Here is a 19557-nt window from a genome sequence, read left to right as displayed (position 1 = left end):
AGAAGAGCAAGGGAGCAAGCAGCACTACGTACATGTACCCCACCCCACACGCGCTGCCGTGGGAAATTCATGCAGCTTGAACTGAACCCCATCCAGCAGCAGAGGATGCAGCGACGAGGTAAGTGCATGCGCAAGCGTGCAGAGATGATGGAAGAGCCGTTGATAAGTTGGAAGAATCAGAGGGTCGGTATAAGGGCAGTCATGACTACGTCGGTGTTCATATGAACAGAGAATGTGTTGTAGCAATCATGGTGCATCATCGCAGGTATAGCCAGCCCACACTCGTGACTGACCAGTAACCGCGGCACTGTGGGCTCGTGATTCATGCGTGCAATCGCGCGTGTATCGTTGCAGAGGAGGCCTTGTTTATCCCCATGTAATCGATCCTGTCTACGTGTATAGAGTGGGCGTCAAAGCTGCCATTTGTGTTGCTCCGTAGGCCTCGTCTCTCCGAACGATGCCAATGATCGTGAGATGCAGCCACACCACAACACTCGTGATCTGCGCTGACAATCGAGCCATGCACCTCGTCGTCGCAAATAGCGAGCGCCTGTGTGGGCAGAGACACTCGGTGAAGAGCAGCAGCGTGTGCAGAGCGATCGCCCTGACAGACCGTACTACGGTACCTATGTCTCGCCAGGCCGAGCGTCGGACTGCTTGCTTCCTGGCGCTTCAGCTCGTATAGAGAGCAATCAATCCTCTCCATCAGCGCCGCAACAAACTCCTTTGCCGCATGGAGCGCCTTGCTCGCCCTGACAACATCAACCAAAACCCCCCGATCGACCTTCAGCCAGACGCCGGTCACACCTTTGACGGTGTCGACGCCAGCTACTCCGTTCCATCGCCTGACCTCTCAAATACCGTCAGGAAGTCAAGGCTTATCGTTCTTGTCGCTCTTCCCTATCGTGCCGGCGCTCTCTTACGCAACGCCGAAATGTCGTCCCATCACGATATTGAGCTGAACGGCGACGTTTCAGACAAGTGCGCAACTTCTTCTTCTCGTCATGGAGACTCGAGCATACCTCCGTCGCCGATCCAATTCACTGATAGGCCAATCACCGGCATGGCGCTTCGACACCAGCTCGAACAGAAGGATGGCCAGTACGTGCTGGAGCTCGGAGAGGCTCAACGGCAGTTCGGCGATGAGTGGGCAAGCTCCTTGAAGACGGACAAGAATGGCATTGTCTTGTGGCCCCAGCCTTTGGGCCCTGAAGACCCCCAAGCCTGGCCAGAGCGCAAAAAGAGCCTGATCCTATTCAGTGAGCTGCTCCTACCCTTCGACCTTCGACACAGAAGCGCAACTGACGCACTTTCTGCACTCCACGTCTTGACAGTCATGGTTTTGGCAGCCATAGTGCCAGATTTTGATTCAGCTCTCGGTAAGCTTTGTCGTGTTGCGCCGAAATGGAGAGATTCGTGGCTGATACCCTTGCATGATTGAACGCGCAAAGGAATTGCGTCCATGTTCGGCCTGGCAAAGACTTTCCACACAACACCTGACCGTATCAACAATTTGACCAGTAATTGGTCCATCTTTCTCCTGGGACCCGGCGGTGTGTTTGCCATCGTTTTCGTTCGCCGCTTTGGCCGTCTGCCCGTGCTCTTTTGGACGTGAGTGCACCATTTGCAGCACTAGTCAATTTCTTTCTGACTGTCTCTCTGGTTTGCTCTGCAGCCAGGTGATCGGACTCGCCTTTCTTGTCGGCGCTACGTTCGCCCCGACCCTAACCAGTTTCGCCGTCTGTCGATGCCTCAGCGGCTTTTTCTCGACGAGCTCGCAGGTGCTCGGCCTGTACATCTGCACTGACCTGTATCCGGTGCACAAGCAACCAACGCGGTGCGTCGTCGCAAACACGAAATGCGGCATTCAGGGTTTTGCGCAAACTGAATTCGGTCTGCTTCATTTTCCGTCACTGCTCAGCGTGGCATTGTGGACCTTTGGCTATCTTGGTGAGCCGAATTGCGCTGGCGGATGCTCAGCATGTTTCTGCTAATCTTGTTGTTGTCATCCTCGCTGTAGCGAGTCCTTTCATTCCGCCCTTCATTTTTGGCTACCTGGCGGCACGTCAAAGTTGGCGCTGGGTGTACGCTTGCGGCTCAATCTACTCGGTGATTGGTGAGTGCACCAATGCCGGTGATCCGGCCTTGTCAAAGATGTGCAAGGCTGTGATCTAATCGCCTCCCTCCGCTAGTGGTTCTCTTGATTGCTTTCTGCATGGAGGAGACTCTGTACGACCGTCATTTAGATCCTGTCCCCGCACGTCCAACACACGGTCTTCGCTATCGTATCGAGACGCTCCTCGGTCTCACGGCCTGGAAGCTCAGAAAGAATCGCACGCCCATGTGGCAAGCGGTGAAAGAGTGAGTCGGGCGAGCAGGATTTCACACGCCGACAACATGCGCTTGCTGAGGTCTTGAAGCTTTCCGCAGAATGCTCGAGGTCATGTTCCATCCGCAAGCCGTTCTTTGCTACATCTTTGGCGCCATCTTCTTCGGATTTACCGTGGGAATCAACGTGACGCTGCCCATTTTCTTGGCTGAGCCCAAGCGTGTCGGTGGCTTCGGCTTCTCGCACGACGCCATCAGCACGCTGTACTTGGTACCCATCGTAAGTGACGCTTGTTCCGTCGAGGCTTAGACCATCACGTTGCTTATGGGATACATCGGATCCTTAGATATCTGTCTTTATTGGCGAGGCTCTGGCTGGCTGGTGGTCACGCATGGCTACCAGATGGTCTGTTCTGCATGGACCAAACGTTGGAACGCTGCAAAACGAAGACCTCTTGCTGCCGACTGCGCCGGGCACGCTCCTGTACCTCATCGGTGAGCAATGTTGGCCTATTGACTCCATCCGCCCACAAATAGCTGAGAGTCATGCGCCCCATCCAACCGACAGGTATGCTGGCTTTTGGTGCTGGACTTCAGCACGTCACTTTGGCAGGCATCATCATTGGATGGGCCCTTATTCAGGCAGGCTGCATGGTCAATCTCGTCGCGTGAGTCGAATGAGGCCGGAGATCGTAGGCCCGCCAAGCTGACCCTGTCAGGCCGCCAGCTTGCTGAGCAAGCTATCTCTAGAGATGCCGGACCGTGGCGGAGAGATAGCTGCACTGGTGAATTGGGCCAGAGTCCTCTTCGGTTTCTGCATTCCTTACTTCCAACACGAGTGGGTCAACCGCGATGGTCCGATGCTCGTGTGGGGAACCGAAGGTGGCATAGTCGCCGCACTATGGTGAGTTGAAAATGAGACTTATATGCTTTTTGAGACTGGCAAGGCTGAGCGATGTGACTATGATGACGTCTCCGTTGTGTACAGGCTCTTCACCATGGTCCCATTATGGCTCTTCGGTAGTCGCTTGGGACGCAGGTCTCAGAAAGACGAGCATTGACCTTGATTGGCTTCAGAGCAAGCCTCAGCGACGGTCCATGGCCATGATCCCATGCAAATCGATCGTCACTCCTTCACTTTCCCTCTTTTCTCGTTTCCTCTTGTTCTGTTCTTCTTGCCGACTTGACACGTCCTCCGTCCGGCTTACTAAAACCCCTACCCTCCCTTGCATCTCTCTGTATCGGGCTGATCACCCTGAATGACTTCTGCCCAAGTAGTGGTCATTTGTCTTGCACGCTTTCCTATTTCTCAGTCCATAATCGATAGGTGACACGAGTTCCATAATCGATAGGTGACACGAGCTTCCCTAAGCTGGTCGAGGCAAGAAGCACTTGCAGGGCAAGCCGGACCCTCGGCCCCTTGCCCGCTTCCGGGGGGCGCGCGCCCGTCTCCTCGCTTGATGATCCGCTTACACGTTTGGGTCTGCACTTCCTATTGGGTCAGCGAGTCTCTTTACGAGTCATGACCACACACGAAAAGACACGAGGTATGGCTCAGGTGTTGCTTGGACATTTAGTCGACTCGGTACATAGTTCAAGCCAAGGAGATCATCAGCTACAGGCAAAATCGAGACATGCAGCTGCATGGCCATCCTGCAGCAGCTGCTGCTGCTGCGCGAGCTCCAAAAGCCGCCTTACATGCTGCTGCTTGTTGCGCGTGGCGTGCTTGCTGAATCACAAGTGAATCGTGAATGTTGCAGCAGCTTGCAGGAGCACGCGCAATTAGGAGAGCTTCATGCCGCGGCTGCTCTGTGTTAGACTCCACCATCACGCTACCATTGCGCGTCTCTCTTCAAGGCATCCACATCCGTGCATCCATTTTCCCATCACCACATCCTATTCCGGTTCAGAAGTAGCAACAGGCCCTACACCCATCACTGTCGATGCTGTTTCGTTGACCATCCAACATCAGCCTGGATTCCCCGATGGCCATAGCTGCTATGACGGCGCACAGATGTTGTGCCAGACGAGTCTAACCACGCATTGCTTAGCTCGTTTCAGGTTTGACGGACAACACACCGCGACGTGACGAGCAAACGTATTGCCCGAACAAGCAACGCTGATGTGCACAGTCACTTTGACGCAGTCTGCTTTCGGGAAAGGCGGGTGGCAAGCTGCGCCAGATATGCACTGTCCGGCGCAACCAAAACCCAGAATCGTGAATGGCTTGCCGTGCTTCATGGTCGTCTCCGCGCGTGGAACGGAGCGGGACTGCGAGCGGCTATACAGCATACATAGGCTTTCCGCGAAGGAAAGCGCGACACGACAGGCTCAAGACGGCTGATGACTCGTCGTCGCGCCGGAATCACGGTCATATTCGTGGCAAAAGCGCACCTCCTTGCTCGATTCGATTCAATTTTTTTTCGAGTTTGAGTCGAAATCACGCGCGAATCACGAATGGCTTGCTTGTCGCCTTCTCCGCGCTATAAGCAGTCGAAAGTCCTAAACAGCACCGCCTACGCTCGCAACTGTCCTTGATCACATGCGATGCTCTCGGACTGCATCACTGTACTCGGCTACTCGCTCTACTGCCAGTCTGCCTGCCACGCCTGACAGGTTGATCACTCACAATTGTAAATGTGACAGGTGCCCTCACTCAAGACTCGAACTCCGACGCTCCACCTGATGCTTAGCGCGATGAACGCAGACATGGCAGCAATTAAGAGGAAGCAGTACAAGGAACAATTAATTTCAAATGGTTCGCATCAGAAAGCTCAAGATTGCTTTCGCAATTCGTGGTGATTGTTGTCGGATCTGAAGGTCACGGAGGCCCACGAAATTGACTGCGCCTTAAGCATCGTCAGCTGAGCTCCAGCTCCGACGTCCAAGACCCGGAATACGGCGCAGACTCGCGCAAGCACTATCAGGCAAAAGTATACACTCACGAATTAGACTTACGACTACAACGATGGCATCAGCCGCACCTTGCTCATGGCTTGATCGATCAGGCCTCTGCATGATGGTCCAACGAGAAGAATCGCAGCCGCCTCTTTGGACTGCGCGGGTATGTATAGCGACGGCTGCTGCTGCAAAGACGCGGCATCAGACAAACTGCGACGCACCCCTCTTCCGATGAAGTCACAAGAGTCTGCGCAGCTGCGGTCTCAAACAGTGTGAGTGACTGCGTGGCTGAGCACCGAAGCTCGATCGGCCGGCTGATCTCCGCGTGATGACTGCGCAAATAATCTCGAATAGACTCGTGACTCAGGCGACTGCAAGGCCGTGATGATTGCGGCATGTGCCTGTCATTGCTCGGTCGTGCATGAGATGAGAATAAGCAACGAATACACAATCGTTGAATACCTTCGTGTGTCGAGTCGCAGCTAGATTACAGTCGGCAGCGCGGCCAATGGAAGGTGCGATGCAACGATTAAGAGAGCTTTCCGCCCTTTGTGCCCGACACTAAGGCGCTTAAAGACGGTCATCAAGCAAGGTCCGGAATTAATGGAGTGATGCCTTCGACGCCCACCTGCGCGCAATTAGCTTTCTCATGCTGCTGGATGCTCGGTCGATGCACACACTGCAATGACTGCGCGAATCCCAAGAGTAGCTCTCGTACCTTGCAGAGTGACCCCTTCGGCCCGTGCATCGCGGCGGTTCTGCTCGGCTATGGCTCAGCTACATCAGCGTCATCCACACTCGTGACTAGAATCAGCGCAGATCTAGTACTTCTTCAAGACATCGCCACTACCCATCACAATTCACAAAGATCACAGCGGTGATAAGGGCGGCGCTATTCATCACTCTTGCCCAGCTTTGGGTCACAGTGAAAGGTCTGATGAGTGTCACGCGCGGGTGGCAGCACGCACACGTACGTACACATTTGGGATGATTTCTCTATCCCATGGATGGCTTCATGCAGCTCGGAAAGTCGCCTCCGCCCGCACTTTCGACGCCCTGCTCATCCTCTTCTGAGCAGACAGCAATAACCGTGAATCGTGGCTACTATATACACGCCGAGTCATGCGTGCGGTGTATGGCTGCATATGCGTTGTGTTGCCCCATCTCGAAGGACACGCACTCACCACTGCCGCTCCCAAGCTTTCTGGCTGCGTAGGTGTACCTCAGGTCCGACGGTTCTCGCTCAGCAAGAGCACGGCACCGGCGGTATGCTTTGTGGTGTGCTGCTGCGTGCACTCCCACTCGTGAGTGGCATACGTCGTACCTCCCCACCGCTGCTCGCACGCCCTGTGCCAGCTGCTGCTGACTAGACCTCGTACATCCCGGCCGCGAACGGATTAGTGGGCATTCAATCGTACATTTGGCGAAGAAGCTAGTCTGCCAGCAGCAGCAGAAGCTCTGATTCTATACCATCAAGGGCGACAGGTCTCACGCGTCCCAGGGCAATTCGCTTCCGACAGAAACAGTCTTAGTAGTCCAAGCATGCGATCTTTCTCAACAACATTCGACTTTGCGCCCTCATCGTTGTATCGCTGATTGGGCCCAAGACCAGCAGATCTTCGTCCATGCTAAGGCCGCTCTGTGAATTGCTGCTCAAACTGCTTCAAGACTCGACGTATGTACGCTTGTGGGCTGCGTTTGTAGGAGAAGAGCGGTCGGCGTCACAAATAACACGCTGTTCCTACCCGAACAGCACTCTTGACTCTACCAGCTGCTGCTGAGCAAACCTCGAATGTGTGGTCGAGCGTCATTCACGAATGTGGACAACCTCCCCTCCAATAGGCTTGTTCATCAGTGCATGCGCATCTTGCAGTCTGGCGAGTGCATGTCGGGGCTGACCTTAGGATCGGCAAGTCTCTTTAGTGAAACAAAGTGGCACCACAATTCACAATCTCTGACACCACGATTTCGGCTTAGCAACACGGTGCAGGCAAGGTAGCTCAGCCTGCTCCATTAGGGAGACCTGAAACACTCACGACTTGTCAAATTCTTGAATGCAATTGGGAAGCAGCGCGCAAAGCTATAGCTGAGCTAGGTTGCGTGCGACCACACGATCACCAATCAAGGATCGTGACTCATCTGCAGATTCCCTACAGCCGCAAGCACCAATTGGGCCAGTTCACGAAGTAACAAGCGATTTACCGTGCTCGGTCTTTCTCACATCCGAATCATGCCTGCCTCATCACGCAAGTCGAAGGGGCGTCGCCCAGGATCCAGCACGGATGAATTGCAAAGTCAAGCAGGCACCGCCGGCGGTCGGTCGGCATCCAGTAGCCCGAAGAGTCTTCGGGCACTGATGAGCAGCAATCAGCCCCCGCCAGAGATACAGGCGAGCATCGCTTTGGCCATGCGCCAAAAGCAGCAGCGGCAGCACAACAACAAGCCTCCGCTCAGTGGCAGCATATGGTCCTTCGCATCGGGTATGCACCTCTGTGCTGCCGCATACCTCGACGAAGCTCCAGCACCATCCTCTGCAGCGTCCACAATGTCGTCGACTTCGGACAAGGACGCAAACTCGCTGAGTTTGAGCGCGAGTCTGTCATCTCCCCGATCGCGTCAGAGTCTGAAAGGCAATTCAGTCCTTGGAAAGACCAAGTCCTTGATGTTATCCACTGCAAAGCGTGGAAGCTTCAGTCAGCTCTCTAGGCCATCCACTTCATCTGGTCGTGTGGCGGGAGACAATCATGCTACCACCACCACTTCGAAGCTGCTTGCCGTGGACAAAGATCATGCTACGCCCGACATAACCAGGCGCAAGTCAACCACATCCGAAAAGCATTTGGGCAGCATCTCAAAGACTGGACCCCCTGCGCTCAGGCACCAACGATCGTGCGGCTTCGAGTCGCTGAAAAGCAGTCAAGCTCTTAGCATTCAACCTCGATCTGTGGGCTCGATGAGCGCTCTCGCAGTACCTGGCGAGCCCCTGATTACGGCAATCAAGACTATATGCATTGCTTCGGACTGGGACGACAAGGTCCTTGCACTGAATGCCGAGCTCGCTTTCATGCATTCTCAGGCGACGCAGACGCATGCTCTAAGCAAGTCCTCAGCATTTTATCTCCTCGTCCTGACTTCAGGCTCGGATGCATCCAGGCAGTCTTTCCCTGCAGATCCGTCGGACAAGCGCATCTCGACGCTCTCGTTCCTCGGTATGCACAGAGACCAGATCGAAGCAAATGCTCCAGTCGTGGTGCGGAGGACGTGGAAAGAGCTGGAGCTACTCGACGCCCATCTGCATGCCTCTCTGGAGGTGCTGTTGACAAAGCCAGAGCACACCAGCGTCACTCGACTAGCGAAGTTTCTTGAGAGCGAAGCGAACGATGGCTTGGTAAAGCCTAGCAATGTTGAGTCCACTCGAAGCCTGCGCAAACGACTCTTCTCGCCTACGAAGAGGAAGGAGGATCATGTTGAGCCTTTTGCGCTGATGACTGCTGCAGCGACCACTTCGGACTCTGCCGACTCGGGTAACCCCTCGATGCAGCGGGTGATAGCATTCAAACAAGCGCTAGATATTTACTGGCAACGACTGTTCGAAACTTGCGGTGACGCTCTGGCGACCTCAAGAGCAGTATCGGATTTCTTGTGGGTTAAAAAAGCCATCTTTGCGCTGCGCGTGAGCTTTGCCGCTCACATTCACTTCTTCGTATCGCATTCGATCAGTGCCCTTCGTTCAGGCGATCCAATCAAGCTGAGCACGCCGCCCAAAGAGATGCCAGACCATCACCGCATCTCCGTCTTCGATCTCAACGCTCCGATCACTTCAGAGCAAAAAGATTCAAATGCAAATCCGAATAACAGCGCACATTCCGACATCGAAAGCGCGAAGAGCCTTCGCTCAAAGCTTAGCTCGAGCAGTAGTTCAAAGAGCGTGCGCATTATGATGAAGCCCCCAGCATCGCCAACCTCGTTGCGTAGCATAGCCACGTTTGGCAAGCCATCACACTTCGATGACTGGCGCACGCCAAGAGGGTCTTGGGGCGATGGAGGCTACTATAAACGGGTCGAAGGCAAAAGTAGCAGTCCACCCCAAGACACGACCTTCAGGCCGCACGTGAGCCAGCGTCGACCTGGTACTGCTCTACCTCACGGTGCGCAAGCGCTGCGCAATGTGTTGGAGGAAGACGACAAGGGGGTAGCCCAAAAGTCTGGACTTGGCGTGCCGAATCCACTTGACATCGCGCGTCAAACCGAACGCCGTGCTACAGAGGGAACATTGACGCACGTGCCTCGCTCTCGAGTTTCGAGTCCCTCAGCCGGCCGGCTCGTCCGACCCAGAACCGCATCTGAAGCCGAGACAAGCAGTCGGTTGCAGCGCAAGGACAAGGGGGAGCGCACATCGCTTACATCGACAACCGACCTGGCAGATGCCGAGATCCGCTTTATCGGCGTGACCAATCCCTATGCACGAGAACGCTTCGGGACCTCCTTCCACGTCATTGGTCGTGAGCCTGCTCGTCATGTGAATATAGATGGAAGGCCTCACACAGCAAAGGGACTCGATCCAGCTGCCAGCGGCTGGGCGACATTTGAACAGGCGGATAGTCGGCCACTCGCTTCCGCAGTCGAGCAACGATCAGTCTCGGGTCCAGCATCGGCCCCTTCCTTGAAGACTCAATCGGACGTTGTGGAACTCTTGAGAACCGAAACTCGAAGTTCGACATCCGACAACAAGTCCAAAGGGCCGAGCGCGCACAACACTACGGCAGGTCTGCAGTTGACGTCAGAGACTGATCGAATACCTTCAGTGGAACATTCAGCCCACGTCAGGACTCATTCTGGTATGTCTTCCACCCCGTCAGTCATAGACGCGCTTTTCTGCGCAGCTGTCCAGACCTTGAGCCCTACCGTAGAGCTGGACGCAGACTATGGCGAGCCCGTCAGCGAGCTAGAGGCTGAGCGTGCTTCGCGACACAGTCCAAATCCCTTGACCTTCATGACGAGCTGCCAAGACGCTAGGCCGAGATCAAGTGCTGATTCGATTCAAGGCTGCGAATACTCCCCTCGACGCTCACACGAGGATGAACCAGCATCCTCGTCACTCGCTGTGCCGGATCATTTTCTGCTCACAGATCCCTGCTCGTACGCGCAACGAATGCTACGACAAACAAGGCTCTGGAATGGTGATCTTTTCGATGAGAATAGGAGCTCTGTGAGCATCTCAGAAGAGCACTTCTGGTTGCAACCGCAACGCCGAAAGTCCTGCGCTCCAGAAAGCGCCACCAGCTCGGCAGCGCCACGTAGCGAATCACTGAGATGCAGCAAAGAGAGCGCGCATCAAAGAACATCTCTGGAGTGGCGCGAAGGCTTGACGCCCCTTTCGGAAGTAGCGAAAAATCCGATTGCAGCTAGCTCACCTGGACCGCATCCTACGGACGAAGCTCTCACCGCGCCGGCTTTCAAGGGCAAGGCTCGCGCCCGTCGATTGACGCTGGATCTATCTGGTGCCAGCTCTCATGAAGCCCTGAACGAGGTGGCTGCTGAGCCTTGTACAGCGCTGGCAGGTGCTAGGGACTCGCCTCGGAAGCCCATCGTAGCCAGTCTGCTCATGCAGGTTGCGGTCGAGCGGGGCAAAATCTTCCTGCCTCAAATCAACACCGACTGCGAATCTAACGAGGATGGACAAAATTCTTTGGTCCGGTCTCCATGGGCGCCAGGACCTTCTGTGTCCCGATTTTCGTCAAGTCCGCCATCTTCATCAGTGCATGCCGCACGTACGCCTGTCAGCCCACAAAGCGGCGTGCAAACGACTTCTCCTGCGTCGACTGCCTCGCGCGGAGCAGAGCTGCGCAAGAAGCGCTCGCAGCCGCTGAAGCTTGAAAATAGTGGTTGGAGTGCTCCATTTACGGAGGCACTCCCTGCGTCTTCAATGCTGCCCTCGCCTCAAGGAAGACCGCGATCAAGCACGCAAAACACTCATAGCTTCGAGGTTCTACCTCTGCAGGACAAAGCTCAGCCTGCTGCCGGTCATTCGTCAGGACAAGTTCCCGTGATGACTGCCGTCCTCCGAAGCGGCTGGATGAGAGCTAATACTCGTCCTTTGTTCTCTGCAGAGACACGTCTGCAGGTGCCCAGAGTCTCGAGCGGAGCACCGTCGTCGAGCTCGTCGACAAACACCTCGAGCGCGGCCTGGAGCGAGCGGGACAGTGGCGCATCCCATGGACACGGAGGCTCTTTGCCACCACCACGCAGATCAGCCCGCCGGCCTCACATCTCCAGCAATTAGACTTTAGCCTCATTCGGCTCCACACGCACTTCACGTCCGTAGCACTCATTTGAGCCTTTGCAGCCTGTGGCCGTGAGCGTCTGTTGTCTCGACGTGGTGTTCTTACTCTGCTCATTCACTCACTTGGTGTCATAGGACAGTCACCTGCGCTCATTGCTGCGACGATCCTTTCATCCTCTTGGTTGTGTCAAGGGCTCGCAGTGCGGAACGCGGAATGATACGATAGCCCTGAGCCATAGCTCTTACTGAGCTTTGAGCTCGACTCATGAGTTGGCTTGCTGATCAGATTCGTGATGGCATCGATCTTCTGCTTCATAACCAACCCTCGAGCAGTAGTCAAAGTCTTAAGCATGAGGGCGAGTCGTGAGTCACGAGTCCCAAGTCAAGAGTTCTGAATGTGGCGGTGCAATAGTCACGTGACACTACGCGTATGCATGGTAGAAAGCTTCCCAACAACCTACGGATTCGTGATTCGTGATCGAAGTCTGATGAGTTGGTACGCATGCACCGAGGAGACGCTCACGTCGGTATCACTCAATACAAGACGCTTGACCGCATGGCGATACAGTGATTGGCTCGCTACTTTGAACCGACGAACACTATACATCCACGCTTTCTCATCTATTCTCGCAAGCTCGGTCACCTCGGAGCAAAGGTTGAGCGCTGGCGCTTTGGGACTTGCACATCCACCGAGAAGCTCTTTCCACCCTCGGCTCCACATCCTCCAGCGGTGACTCGGAAAGACAAGCTGAATAGCAGTCAAGTGATCCTCTCGTAAGCCAACGGCGGTCACACGTGTAGAACGGGATGGCGCGACATGCCTTTCTGCAGCCCGCCAAGGCGGCCCCCTCCTTTCGAGCGCTGCTCGCCGAACAGCGAGGCAGAGAAGCTCCCATGGACCTCGACGCTCCACCGTTGAGTGACCCTCGAATGATGACACGTGCGGACGAAAATCCACCGCACGCATCCACATCAGCACTTGGCAACTCGATCACCGCTCAAAGGCGCACGAACTCGATCCCAGTCATCGCTGGTCCTGAGGTCGAGATGGCGGAAGCAACTCCGCCTAAAGTGCACCGCCCAACTCCACAATACACCGCCACAGCCGGCAAAAAGGTGCGAAGCTCAAATCCTGGCAGGAGAAATGGGACCTCTCAAGGTCGGATGAGCTACGGCAGAGGTAGTGCCGCTTTCGACGCGAGGGATGACGAGAACGAGCGGGACTGGGTGTACGAGGCGGGAAGCGCGGACGAGGAGGAAGAGGAAGAGGACGATTCTTCGTTTGAGGGGCCTCGGGCAGGGTCAAGCATGTCGAGCTCAGCGCTGGCAAGGCTTGCCATCACTCCAACTTCCAAGTCTAGGAGACGACCAGTGAGTGTACGGTTGAAGCTGCGACCGACTAGGCCGTTTCTTCTGCTTGACTTCGCTGACGAGTAGCTTCTTCGCAGGCCTCTCTCAAAAGCCCGAACAGCCGCATCACACACCATCACTGGTATCAGCCAGCGGCTGCCACACCGTCGAAAACCGAGTCCAGTAGCTCAGCGTGGGCGGATCCCGCCGTCGCCAAGGCGTGAGTGAAGGCGAGACGATGCTCTTGGCCTGGCGCTTTCCTTACATCTCAACCCTCTTGTACCGGTCACGATTTCAGCTGGGGAGCTGCATTGGCTAATGGCGGTGTCACGGCCTGTGGGCTCTACGTCTTGTTCCACATGGTCTCGGCTTTCGCCAGCGATGTGAGAAGCAAGGCAAAAGCACACGAGAGAAGTGAGCATGCGGACTACTGATATCGATGGTAGATTGCCGTATCTCACACCTACGCCACAACTTTTCCGTTTCACAGTACACCACAGCGAGATCGCAAGATGCGCACAGCAGTACTCTCTGAATCACTGCGGAACGCCTAATCAAGCACCCGTGCTGGCTGAGCAATGCGCAGCCTGGGAGGCTTGCTACGCGAGGGATCCCTCGACGGTGTCGAGCACCTACAAGCTGGTAGCTGAGGTCTTTGCTGATGTTGTCAAGGGATTTTTGGGGCCTCTAGGGTACAAAGAAATGGTGAGCTGCGCCTCCAAACGCGCGTCTGACTTCGGTCTTCTCGTCACTGAAGCTCTCTGGCTCTTCTCATCAGATCTTCGTAGCAGTGATGGGCTACTTGCTGACGACCTTGGTGGTCAGGTGCACTCTGGCCTTTTTGGGTCAAGCCAAACTGATGGTGCAGCAACAAGCGTCGCCTCAAGCCTTCCAGCCTGGACACTCGCACCCACAAAGCATCGCGGCTTCTTCCTTCATGCCGCCTTTTGGCGTGCATCCTTCGATGGCACAGATTGATCACCAGTCTGCTAGATCTCGGCCTTGGGCCTCCCAACCGACCTCTGAAGCTCAGTATCCTCGCGAGAGAAGAGTCGCTGAAAGATGATCATCATGAAGAGTGTCGGGCCCCCAAGTGTCTTCTCCTGCGTGTCTGTATTCTGTGCCTCGACACACACACACTTCTCGTCATTCAAGAATCATGGTTGTGGCTGCTCAAAAGATCAATCCGCGATTGAGTAGGTGCACTCTACGCTGATCAAGCCCTGTGGCTGTGTGAGGCTAAGCTTCGTATGTGTGCGAGGGTCACGTCTGACTGGCACACAAACTTGACTCAAGGCTTCAACCGAATCGTGGATTCAGCATTAGCCCACCACCTGAACGCACGGGTCAAGCATTCTTGATTCAGGACCCAATTTTTGATTTCAGAGACTCAAAATTCAAAATTGCGTGGCTGTTTGCTTGCTCGACCTTGGATATCGTTTCACATCTCCTTTGACGATTATCAGCGACTAGACGAACTGAGACACGCATACAGCTTGAACCAACTTTTTAGTTGTTTGGCCTGCATGGTAATAAGTCACGAACTGAATCCCGATGTGAAGGCACGAATCGTTCAAGTTCAATTCTGAAATGACATTCAAATCAATTGCTACAAGAGCAGCCATGCAGCTGAGGCGAGTCGCCCCTGCATGCTTGCTAGCGGCTGCGCCTCTCTTTCAATGCTCTAGTAGCTCGGTTGAAGGCGTGATAGAAAAAAAAAATCATGCATGAAAGACTTTCTGCACGAGCCCGGTCACGTCTGTGCAGATTCAAATCACGGTTCAGATCGACCGACGCCTGCTGCCGCGCTGTCAATTACACGGCTTCATCTAGCTTAACAGCAGCATCGATGCGCCACAACGAGACAGCTCGCCGCGCGCATGCTAGACCGCTCCTATAGGCAGCAAACCTATATGCACACACCATGACGGACCGTTTGCGCCCATGCAAGCATCATCGCGAGCTATACAATCGTGATTTTACGAGTCGGAGTCACGAGTGTAATCATCACAAGAATCATCACGAATATGCAAAGAGGTGCGGTGCGCGGTCCACGACCGCTTCAGGAGCTCGCCAAAACGCGCGTCGCAGGAGCTGTGCAGCAGACAGAGACGGTACGCCGTGATCCTCAGTTGGACCGCACAGCATAAAGCGCCGCCGCATCGCGTGCCCATGCAGCGGTCTTTACACAGCATGGGTGCAGCAGCTATTATATACATGTACATACTGTATACTGTACGTACACATATGAGTACACATAGCAAATGCCGTCAGTCTTGAGTGCATGGGTTGCGCCTTGATCGCTGCTAGGCAGCACATCACGAGGGCAGACCCGCGCGCGCAGGGCACAGCGTGGCAGGCATAGCAGAGGCATGCATCCAGCACGAGCCGCGCGCAGGCGAGGGAGGGCAAAGCAGCCGCGCCAAGCTTGAATCGCGCGCACGCACGCACGCACGCACGCACGCACGCACGCGCAAGTTGAAATGAATCTCCTGAACTCGTCATTTCTATGCTTGGGCCTTGCGTGCGCCATCCACTCGTGACGCTTTGAGGTCGCTATTGAACCACTGGTCACACTCACTCTTGACTCTGACTTCGACTCGTGAACTCTCATTCCTCCGCATTCGCATCCCTTCGTTCGGCAAACGAGCGAGGTATATCTCATCGACGTCTCATAGCTCTCGATCGCAGATCTCGCAACTCTTATCTGAGTCACTTCGGACTCATCTACGAGCGACCTCTGCAATCGACCTCGCTTATCACTGGCTCGACGACCTTCCAAGAATTCCGCAACCTCGGTGTCTATCGAGGTCCTGCTGGCTGATCAAGGACTTAGGAAGGGTCGGTATCGCAATCGGAAGACATAGTTGAGCAGGCACCAGGAAAGAAGGTCAGTCTCATAGGAGGGCGGCGTGGCTCTGGGCACGTCCAAACCAGCGCGGGCTCTGCCAATCTGGTGATTGGAAAGCGTCAGCGCCCTTGAGCAGTCGAATCGTCAAACTTGACTGGCATGAGTGGGAAATAAGGACCCAAAGGTGGTCTGTGCGAACAGATTGGGTGACCAGTATCATGCGTCATCACTGGGTTGTGGCCGGCTCGTCACGCTAATGGTGCTTGTATGCTCGCAGCATGGCATCTGAGAATCTCTCTTGCGCAGCGAGTGCAGATGTGCATGTCTCGAGACGCTGTATGGTCTTGGATCCTTCGGCATCTCGAGCTTTGGCGCATCGATTCGCTTAGCTTGCAGAGATTGACGCGATCCGGATGGATGTGTAGGCGGCAGGGAGAGGCCAGTCTTGTGGCTCCAGCAGCACTGACCTGTCTAGCCTCGCGGCAGTCGCTCTACGTCTGCGGCTACATCGTGATCCGAGGTCAGGCTTGCTGATTTCCATCCTTTGTGTCCCACTTGCACGCAGACTCGGACTCGCTGCATCTGAAAGCAAAAGAGAGGCGCGATGCAGACCATCAAGTGTGTCGTGGTCGGTGATGGTGCGGTTGGAAAGGTATGTTGCTCATGTGCTGTGGCTCTTCAGATGTCTAGTATGAGGCTGATTGGCGTTCTGCACTTGCTCCGCATAGACGTGTTTGCTGATCTCTTATACCACCAACAAGTTCCCGAGCGGTGCGTATAAGAGCGAGAACTTCCGACTGAACGCAAAGCGGCAGTCGTACTGCGAGGCTTGAGGGTGTCTTGAGGCAGCATGAATCCGGATGCTGACATCGCGAGTCTCTACATATGTACAATCGCGCTGCAGAGTATGTGCCGACTGTGAGTAGACAGCTGAATCCAAAAGCGCACATGCATCGCTGCTCACACTTGGCGACAACGTGTCATCGAATGCAGGTCTTTGACAACTATGCGGTCACTGTCATGATTGGTGAAGATCCCTACACTTTGGGTCTCTTCGACACTGCTGGTGCGTGTGGTGCAGCCACGTTCTGGTATTGCAGACAGGCGCCCCATATCTAACGTGAGATACCTCGTACTCAACAGGTCAGGAGGATTACGATCGACTGCGTCCCTTGTCATACCCTCAGACGGATGTTTTCCTGGTGTGCTTCAGCGTCACATCCCCAGCATCTTTCGAAAACGTGAAGGAGAAGTGGTTCCCAGAGGTGCATCACCACTGCCCGGGCGTGCCGTGCCTCATCGTCGGAACTCAGGTGGATTTGAGGGATGACTCTGCAGTTGTCGAGAAGCTGGCCAGGCAAAAGCAAAGACCCGTAGCTTTCGAGTCGGGCGAGAGGCTCGCGAGGGAATTGGGTGCTGTCAAGTACGTCGAGTGTTCCGCCTTGACGCAGAAGGGATTGAAGAACGTCTTTGACGAGGTGAGTGGCCTGCATGCATGTCGAGCGGCGAAAGCCTGGCATACTGGGCGCCTAGGCCAAGGTCACAGAGCCGATGCCTGTGCAGGCTGGCTGAAGCTCTCGTCACCCTTCGATATCCCAGGCAATCGTCGCTGCGCTGGAGCCTCCCGTCGTACGAAAAAAGTCGAAGTGCGCCATTCTCTAGAGGACAGGTCTCGGTACAGCGACCGCTTTTCACGAAATTTCCCGATCCACTTCTCCCCAATTCACAATATATACTGCGGCAAATACTCTTCGTTCCCTCGACCTATGTTACCGCGGAGCATTGCGGAGCACAGCAAGAAAAGGAAGCGCGGAGCTATGGACGCAAACAGACGATCAGATCGAGACGATCTCACTCCTGACGACTCGGCAAGCCGGCGATTTGATGCCATCATGCTCTAGGAGCACGCTGACAATCTTCGATGGTCATCCGTTCGAGCCTCTTTCCTTTCCTGTCCCGCTTTTCGGTGCCTCGTCACTCATGGCGCATTTGTTTCTCCATCTGGACTTGATTTCTATCGTCAAAACACCACTTGGCGTAGTCCAATTAGCGGGAAATCGTGTGAGGTCCTCCAGCCACAGCAGGGTGAGAGGATTTGCGGCAGCTTTTCGGACCGACTCATGCGCTTGACACTCCGCCGATATAGAAGTCAACGATCGAGCGTACATGAGGCGGGAAGGTCCCTGCCTCTCGAAAGGTTCGGAATGAGGTTCGTATATGCGTCCCATCACGAGGCCTCGTGCAGTTCAAAAAGAGGGCGCTCAGGGGGGGGGGGGGGGATTGTCGAGTGTCTCGGCGGAGCAGTAGGCTGATGGGACTCACATTCGTCCTCTTCGAGAGGCTGCGCTGATGGCGGCAGCGCCGATCTGCGACCTCGGTTGATGCTCGGATCGCTGTCACCGCTTGTGGCATCACTTGTCATTACGCATGAAGTAGGTACAGGTGTAGAAGTGATGCGCTCTCTCTCTCTCTCTCTCTCTCTTTTGCATCACCGGTCATTATTCGAGCAGCTCTCTCCCGGCAGGGCGACGCTCTTTCGAGCACGCCGAAGGACGTGGGAACTGACAAGATTCTTTTGGGACGAGTGTGGATGCGGTCTGTGGAGCAGGCTAGAATGTCCGGCTGTGCAAATGCACCATCATGACTTTTGCGCGCTTAGTTGCACTGAGCAAAGGAGTTGTCAGACTTGCTCGCGTGGTAGACCGTGGCGCAGTAGTCGCCGTCGTCGTTGAAGATGACGCGGTAGGCGCTAAGAGAGGGGAAGCAAAAGTCAAGCGTCGTCAGCATGTGTGTGATGCGTCACTCAAAATTGCTTGCTTGACATTCCGGCACCGGCAGCAGCATCAAGGTTGAGGCCCGGGCTCTTCCTCCGCATCGTCCACTCACCCGGGAGAGCCGCCAGTGAAGGGAGTAGAGCCAGTGATGGGGAACTCGTGGTAAGAGTTGCCGTCGCACTGGAGGGTGATGTGCTCATCGGCGTATCTGCAAAAGCAAGCTTGGACAAAAAGTCAACAAGTGTTCTTTTTCCTCTTTTCTTTCACTCAAAGACGTGTGACAACACGTTTGCTCGATCACGCACTGGTAGTAGGCGTGAGGGTAGCCTGAAGGGGAGCTGCCGTTCTGATAGTCGTCGTAGCCGGTCTGCAGAGCAGTTTGGATCTGGCTGGAAGAGATCGAGTGTCCACCGCAGCTGACGCTGGATTGACGCGCAGCGATGCTGGCGCTGGAAACGCTGCTTGCTGCGACGAACGCAACGACGAGAAGGGCCTTGAGAGAGAACATCGTGAAGAGGTACGGTGAGCGAGGGTTTGGAGAGCAAGGCGAAGGGTGAGATGGATAAGCAAGGGAGAAGGTGAGCACACAGGGTTGGGGTGGATCACTGGGCATGAACATGCGAAAGGCTTCTTATTCTTATAGAAATGGCAGCATCACTTGCCCGTAGCAGACACTGTCGGACATCCGAGAACCAAACGATCTGCTACTGGACTCACTGCTGGGAGACTGGCAGTGGACACTATCAAGCAGCAAGCACCAATGAGAGCGAGACGCGGCCAGCGCTGTTTGCGTACTCAGATGGAACCACAAGCCTGACTTTTGTCTTCTAGCGTCAGCACATCTGCGCGAGGGAGCGTGCGCTTCGGCACAACGTCCGAAGCTAAGCTTGGTCCCTACGGCAATGATACAGGGGTCACCGAGGAGAGCAGCAGCAGCTGCTGCTGCTGCATTCGATTCGACGTGTCGTCCGACTCTCCTTCCTGCTCAGCGCAGCCTTGCCCTAGCTTCGCGGCGGATCGGAGTCCTTTCTGAGCACACAGGATGAGTGGGCAATGCTTGCTGCATGGAT

The 19557-nt window shown here is 55.1% G+C and overlaps 6 protein-coding genes across 6 annotated transcripts; 5 read left to right on the top strand and 1 right to left on the bottom strand.

The window, feature by feature from the left end:
• Positions 1-415: 415 nt before the first annotated feature.
• On the top strand, positions 416-3677 carry IE81DRAFT_319705 (MFS general substrate transporter). Its single transcript, XM_025512807.1, has 12 exons — positions 416-1259; positions 1335-1379; positions 1452-1611; positions 1676-1837; positions 1922-1950; positions 2021-2116; positions 2193-2361; positions 2431-2608; positions 2676-2823; positions 2897-2996; positions 3056-3232; positions 3317-3677. Exons 1-12 carry the CDS (start codon positions 734-736, stop codon positions 3387-3389), a joined length of 1863 nt encoding a protein of 620 aa, XP_025373023.1. The 5' UTR covers positions 416-733; the 3' UTR covers positions 3390-3677.
• Positions 3678-5806: 2129 nt separating this feature from the next.
• On the top strand, positions 5807-6320 carry IE81DRAFT_319703 (hypothetical protein). Its single transcript, XM_025512806.1, has one exon. It carries the CDS (start codon positions 5841-5843, stop codon positions 6108-6110), a length of 270 nt encoding a protein of 89 aa, XP_025373022.1. The 5' UTR covers positions 5807-5840; the 3' UTR covers positions 6111-6320.
• An 861-nt stretch (positions 6321-7181) lies between these two features.
• On the top strand, positions 7182-11805 carry IE81DRAFT_128423 (hypothetical protein). The gene is made up of 2 exons (XM_025510250.1): positions 7182-8871; positions 8950-11805. Exons 1-2 carry the CDS (start codon positions 7460-7462, stop codon positions 11510-11512), a joined length of 3975 nt encoding a protein of 1324 aa, XP_025373021.1. The 5' UTR covers positions 7182-7459; the 3' UTR covers positions 11513-11805.
• Positions 11806-12030: 225 nt separating this feature from the next.
• IE81DRAFT_319701 (hypothetical protein) lies at positions 12031-14066 on the top strand. Its single transcript, XM_025512805.1, has 5 exons — positions 12031-12883; positions 12961-13082; positions 13161-13276; positions 13353-13567; positions 13641-14066. Exons 1-5 carry the CDS (start codon positions 12320-12322, stop codon positions 13926-13928), a joined length of 1305 nt encoding a protein of 434 aa, XP_025373020.1. The 5' UTR covers positions 12031-12319; the 3' UTR covers positions 13929-14066.
• Positions 14067-16243: 2177 nt separating this feature from the next.
• On the top strand, positions 16244-17507 carry IE81DRAFT_128355 (GTP binding protein Cdc42). Its single transcript, XM_025510249.1, has 6 exons — positions 16244-16365; positions 16442-16484; positions 16618-16631; positions 16707-16779; positions 16857-17191; positions 17313-17507. Exons 1-6 carry the CDS (start codon positions 16318-16320, stop codon positions 17373-17375), a joined length of 576 nt encoding a protein of 191 aa, XP_025373019.1. The 5' UTR covers positions 16244-16317; the 3' UTR covers positions 17376-17507.
• Positions 17508-18111: 604 nt separating this feature from the next.
• On the bottom strand, positions 18112-19204 carry IE81DRAFT_319699 (Ribonuclease/ribotoxin). The gene is made up of 3 exons (XM_025512804.1): positions 18793-19204; positions 18600-18695; positions 18112-18462 (listed from the first exon to the last, which is right to left on the bottom strand). The coding sequence occupies exons 1-3, from the start codon at positions 18993-18995 to the stop codon at positions 18369-18371; spliced, it is 393 nt and encodes a 130-aa protein (XP_025373018.1). The 5' UTR covers positions 18996-19204; the 3' UTR covers positions 18112-18368.
• Positions 19205-19557: the final 353 nt, after the last annotated feature.

This window comes from Ceraceosorus guamensis, assembly GCF_003144195.1.
Source record: "Ceraceosorus guamensis strain MCA 4658 unplaced genomic scaffold IE81scaffold_3, whole genome shotgun sequence".
Lineage (NCBI taxonomy): Eukaryota > Fungi > Basidiomycota > Exobasidiomycetes > Ceraceosorales > Ceraceosoraceae > Ceraceosorus > Ceraceosorus guamensis.
The sequence above is the reverse complement of the archived record's forward strand: the minus strand, read 5'-3'. Positions and strand labels throughout refer to the sequence as shown.

Coding starts and splice junctions, on each gene's coding strand:
- IE81DRAFT_128355 (XM_025510249.1), top strand. CDS start 16,318: ATGCAGACCATCAAGTGTGTCGTGGTCGGTGATGGTGCGGTTGGAAAG. Junction 16,366..16,441: donor GTGATGGTGCGGTTGGAAAG/GTATGTTGCTCA, acceptor TGCTCCGCATAG/ACGTGTTTGCTGATCTCTTA. Junction 16,780..16,856: donor GGGTCTCTTCGACACTGCTG/GTGCGTGTGGTG, acceptor CGTACTCAACAG/GTCAGGAGGATTACGATCGA.
- IE81DRAFT_319703 (XM_025512806.1), top strand. CDS start 5,841: ATGCCTTCGACGCCCACCTGCGCGCAATTAGCTTTCTCATGCTGCTGG.
- IE81DRAFT_319705 (XM_025512807.1), top strand. CDS start 734: ATGGAGCGCCTTGCTCGCCCTGACAACATCAACCAAAACCCCCCGATC. Junction 1,260..1,334: donor AAAGAGCCTGATCCTATTCA/GTGAGCTGCTCC, acceptor ACGTCTTGACAG/TCATGGTTTTGGCAGCCATA. Junction 2,362..2,430: donor ATGTGGCAAGCGGTGAAAGA/GTGAGTCGGGCG, acceptor AGCTTTCCGCAG/AATGCTCGAGGTCATGTTCC.
- IE81DRAFT_319701 (XM_025512805.1), top strand. CDS start 12,320: ATGGCGCGACATGCCTTTCTGCAGCCCGCCAAGGCGGCCCCCTCCTTT. Junction 13,083..13,160: donor GATCCCGCCGTCGCCAAGGC/GTGAGTGAAGGC, acceptor TCACGATTTCAG/CTGGGGAGCTGCATTGGCTA. Junction 13,277..13,352: donor GGCAAAAGCACACGAGAGAA/GTGAGCATGCGG, acceptor TCCGTTTCACAG/TACACCACAGCGAGATCGCA.
- IE81DRAFT_128423 (XM_025510250.1), top strand. CDS start 7,460: ATGCCTGCCTCATCACGCAAGTCGAAGGGGCGTCGCCCAGGATCCAGC. Junction 8,872..8,949: donor AGAGCAGTATCGGATTTCTT/GTGGGTTAAAAA, acceptor GCATTCGATCAG/TGCCCTTCGTTCAGGCGATC.
- IE81DRAFT_319699 (XM_025512804.1), bottom strand. CDS start 18,995: ATGTTCTCTCTCAAGGCCCTTCTCGTCGTTGCGTTCGTCGCAGCAAGC. Junction 18,696..18,792: donor TACCCTCACGCCTACTACCA/GTGCGTGATCGA, acceptor TTGCTTTTGCAG/ATACGCCGATGAGCACATCA. Junction 18,463..18,599: donor TTCACTGGCGGCTCTCCCGG/GTGAGTGGACGA, acceptor CCCCTCTCTTAG/CGCCTACCGCGTCATCTTCA.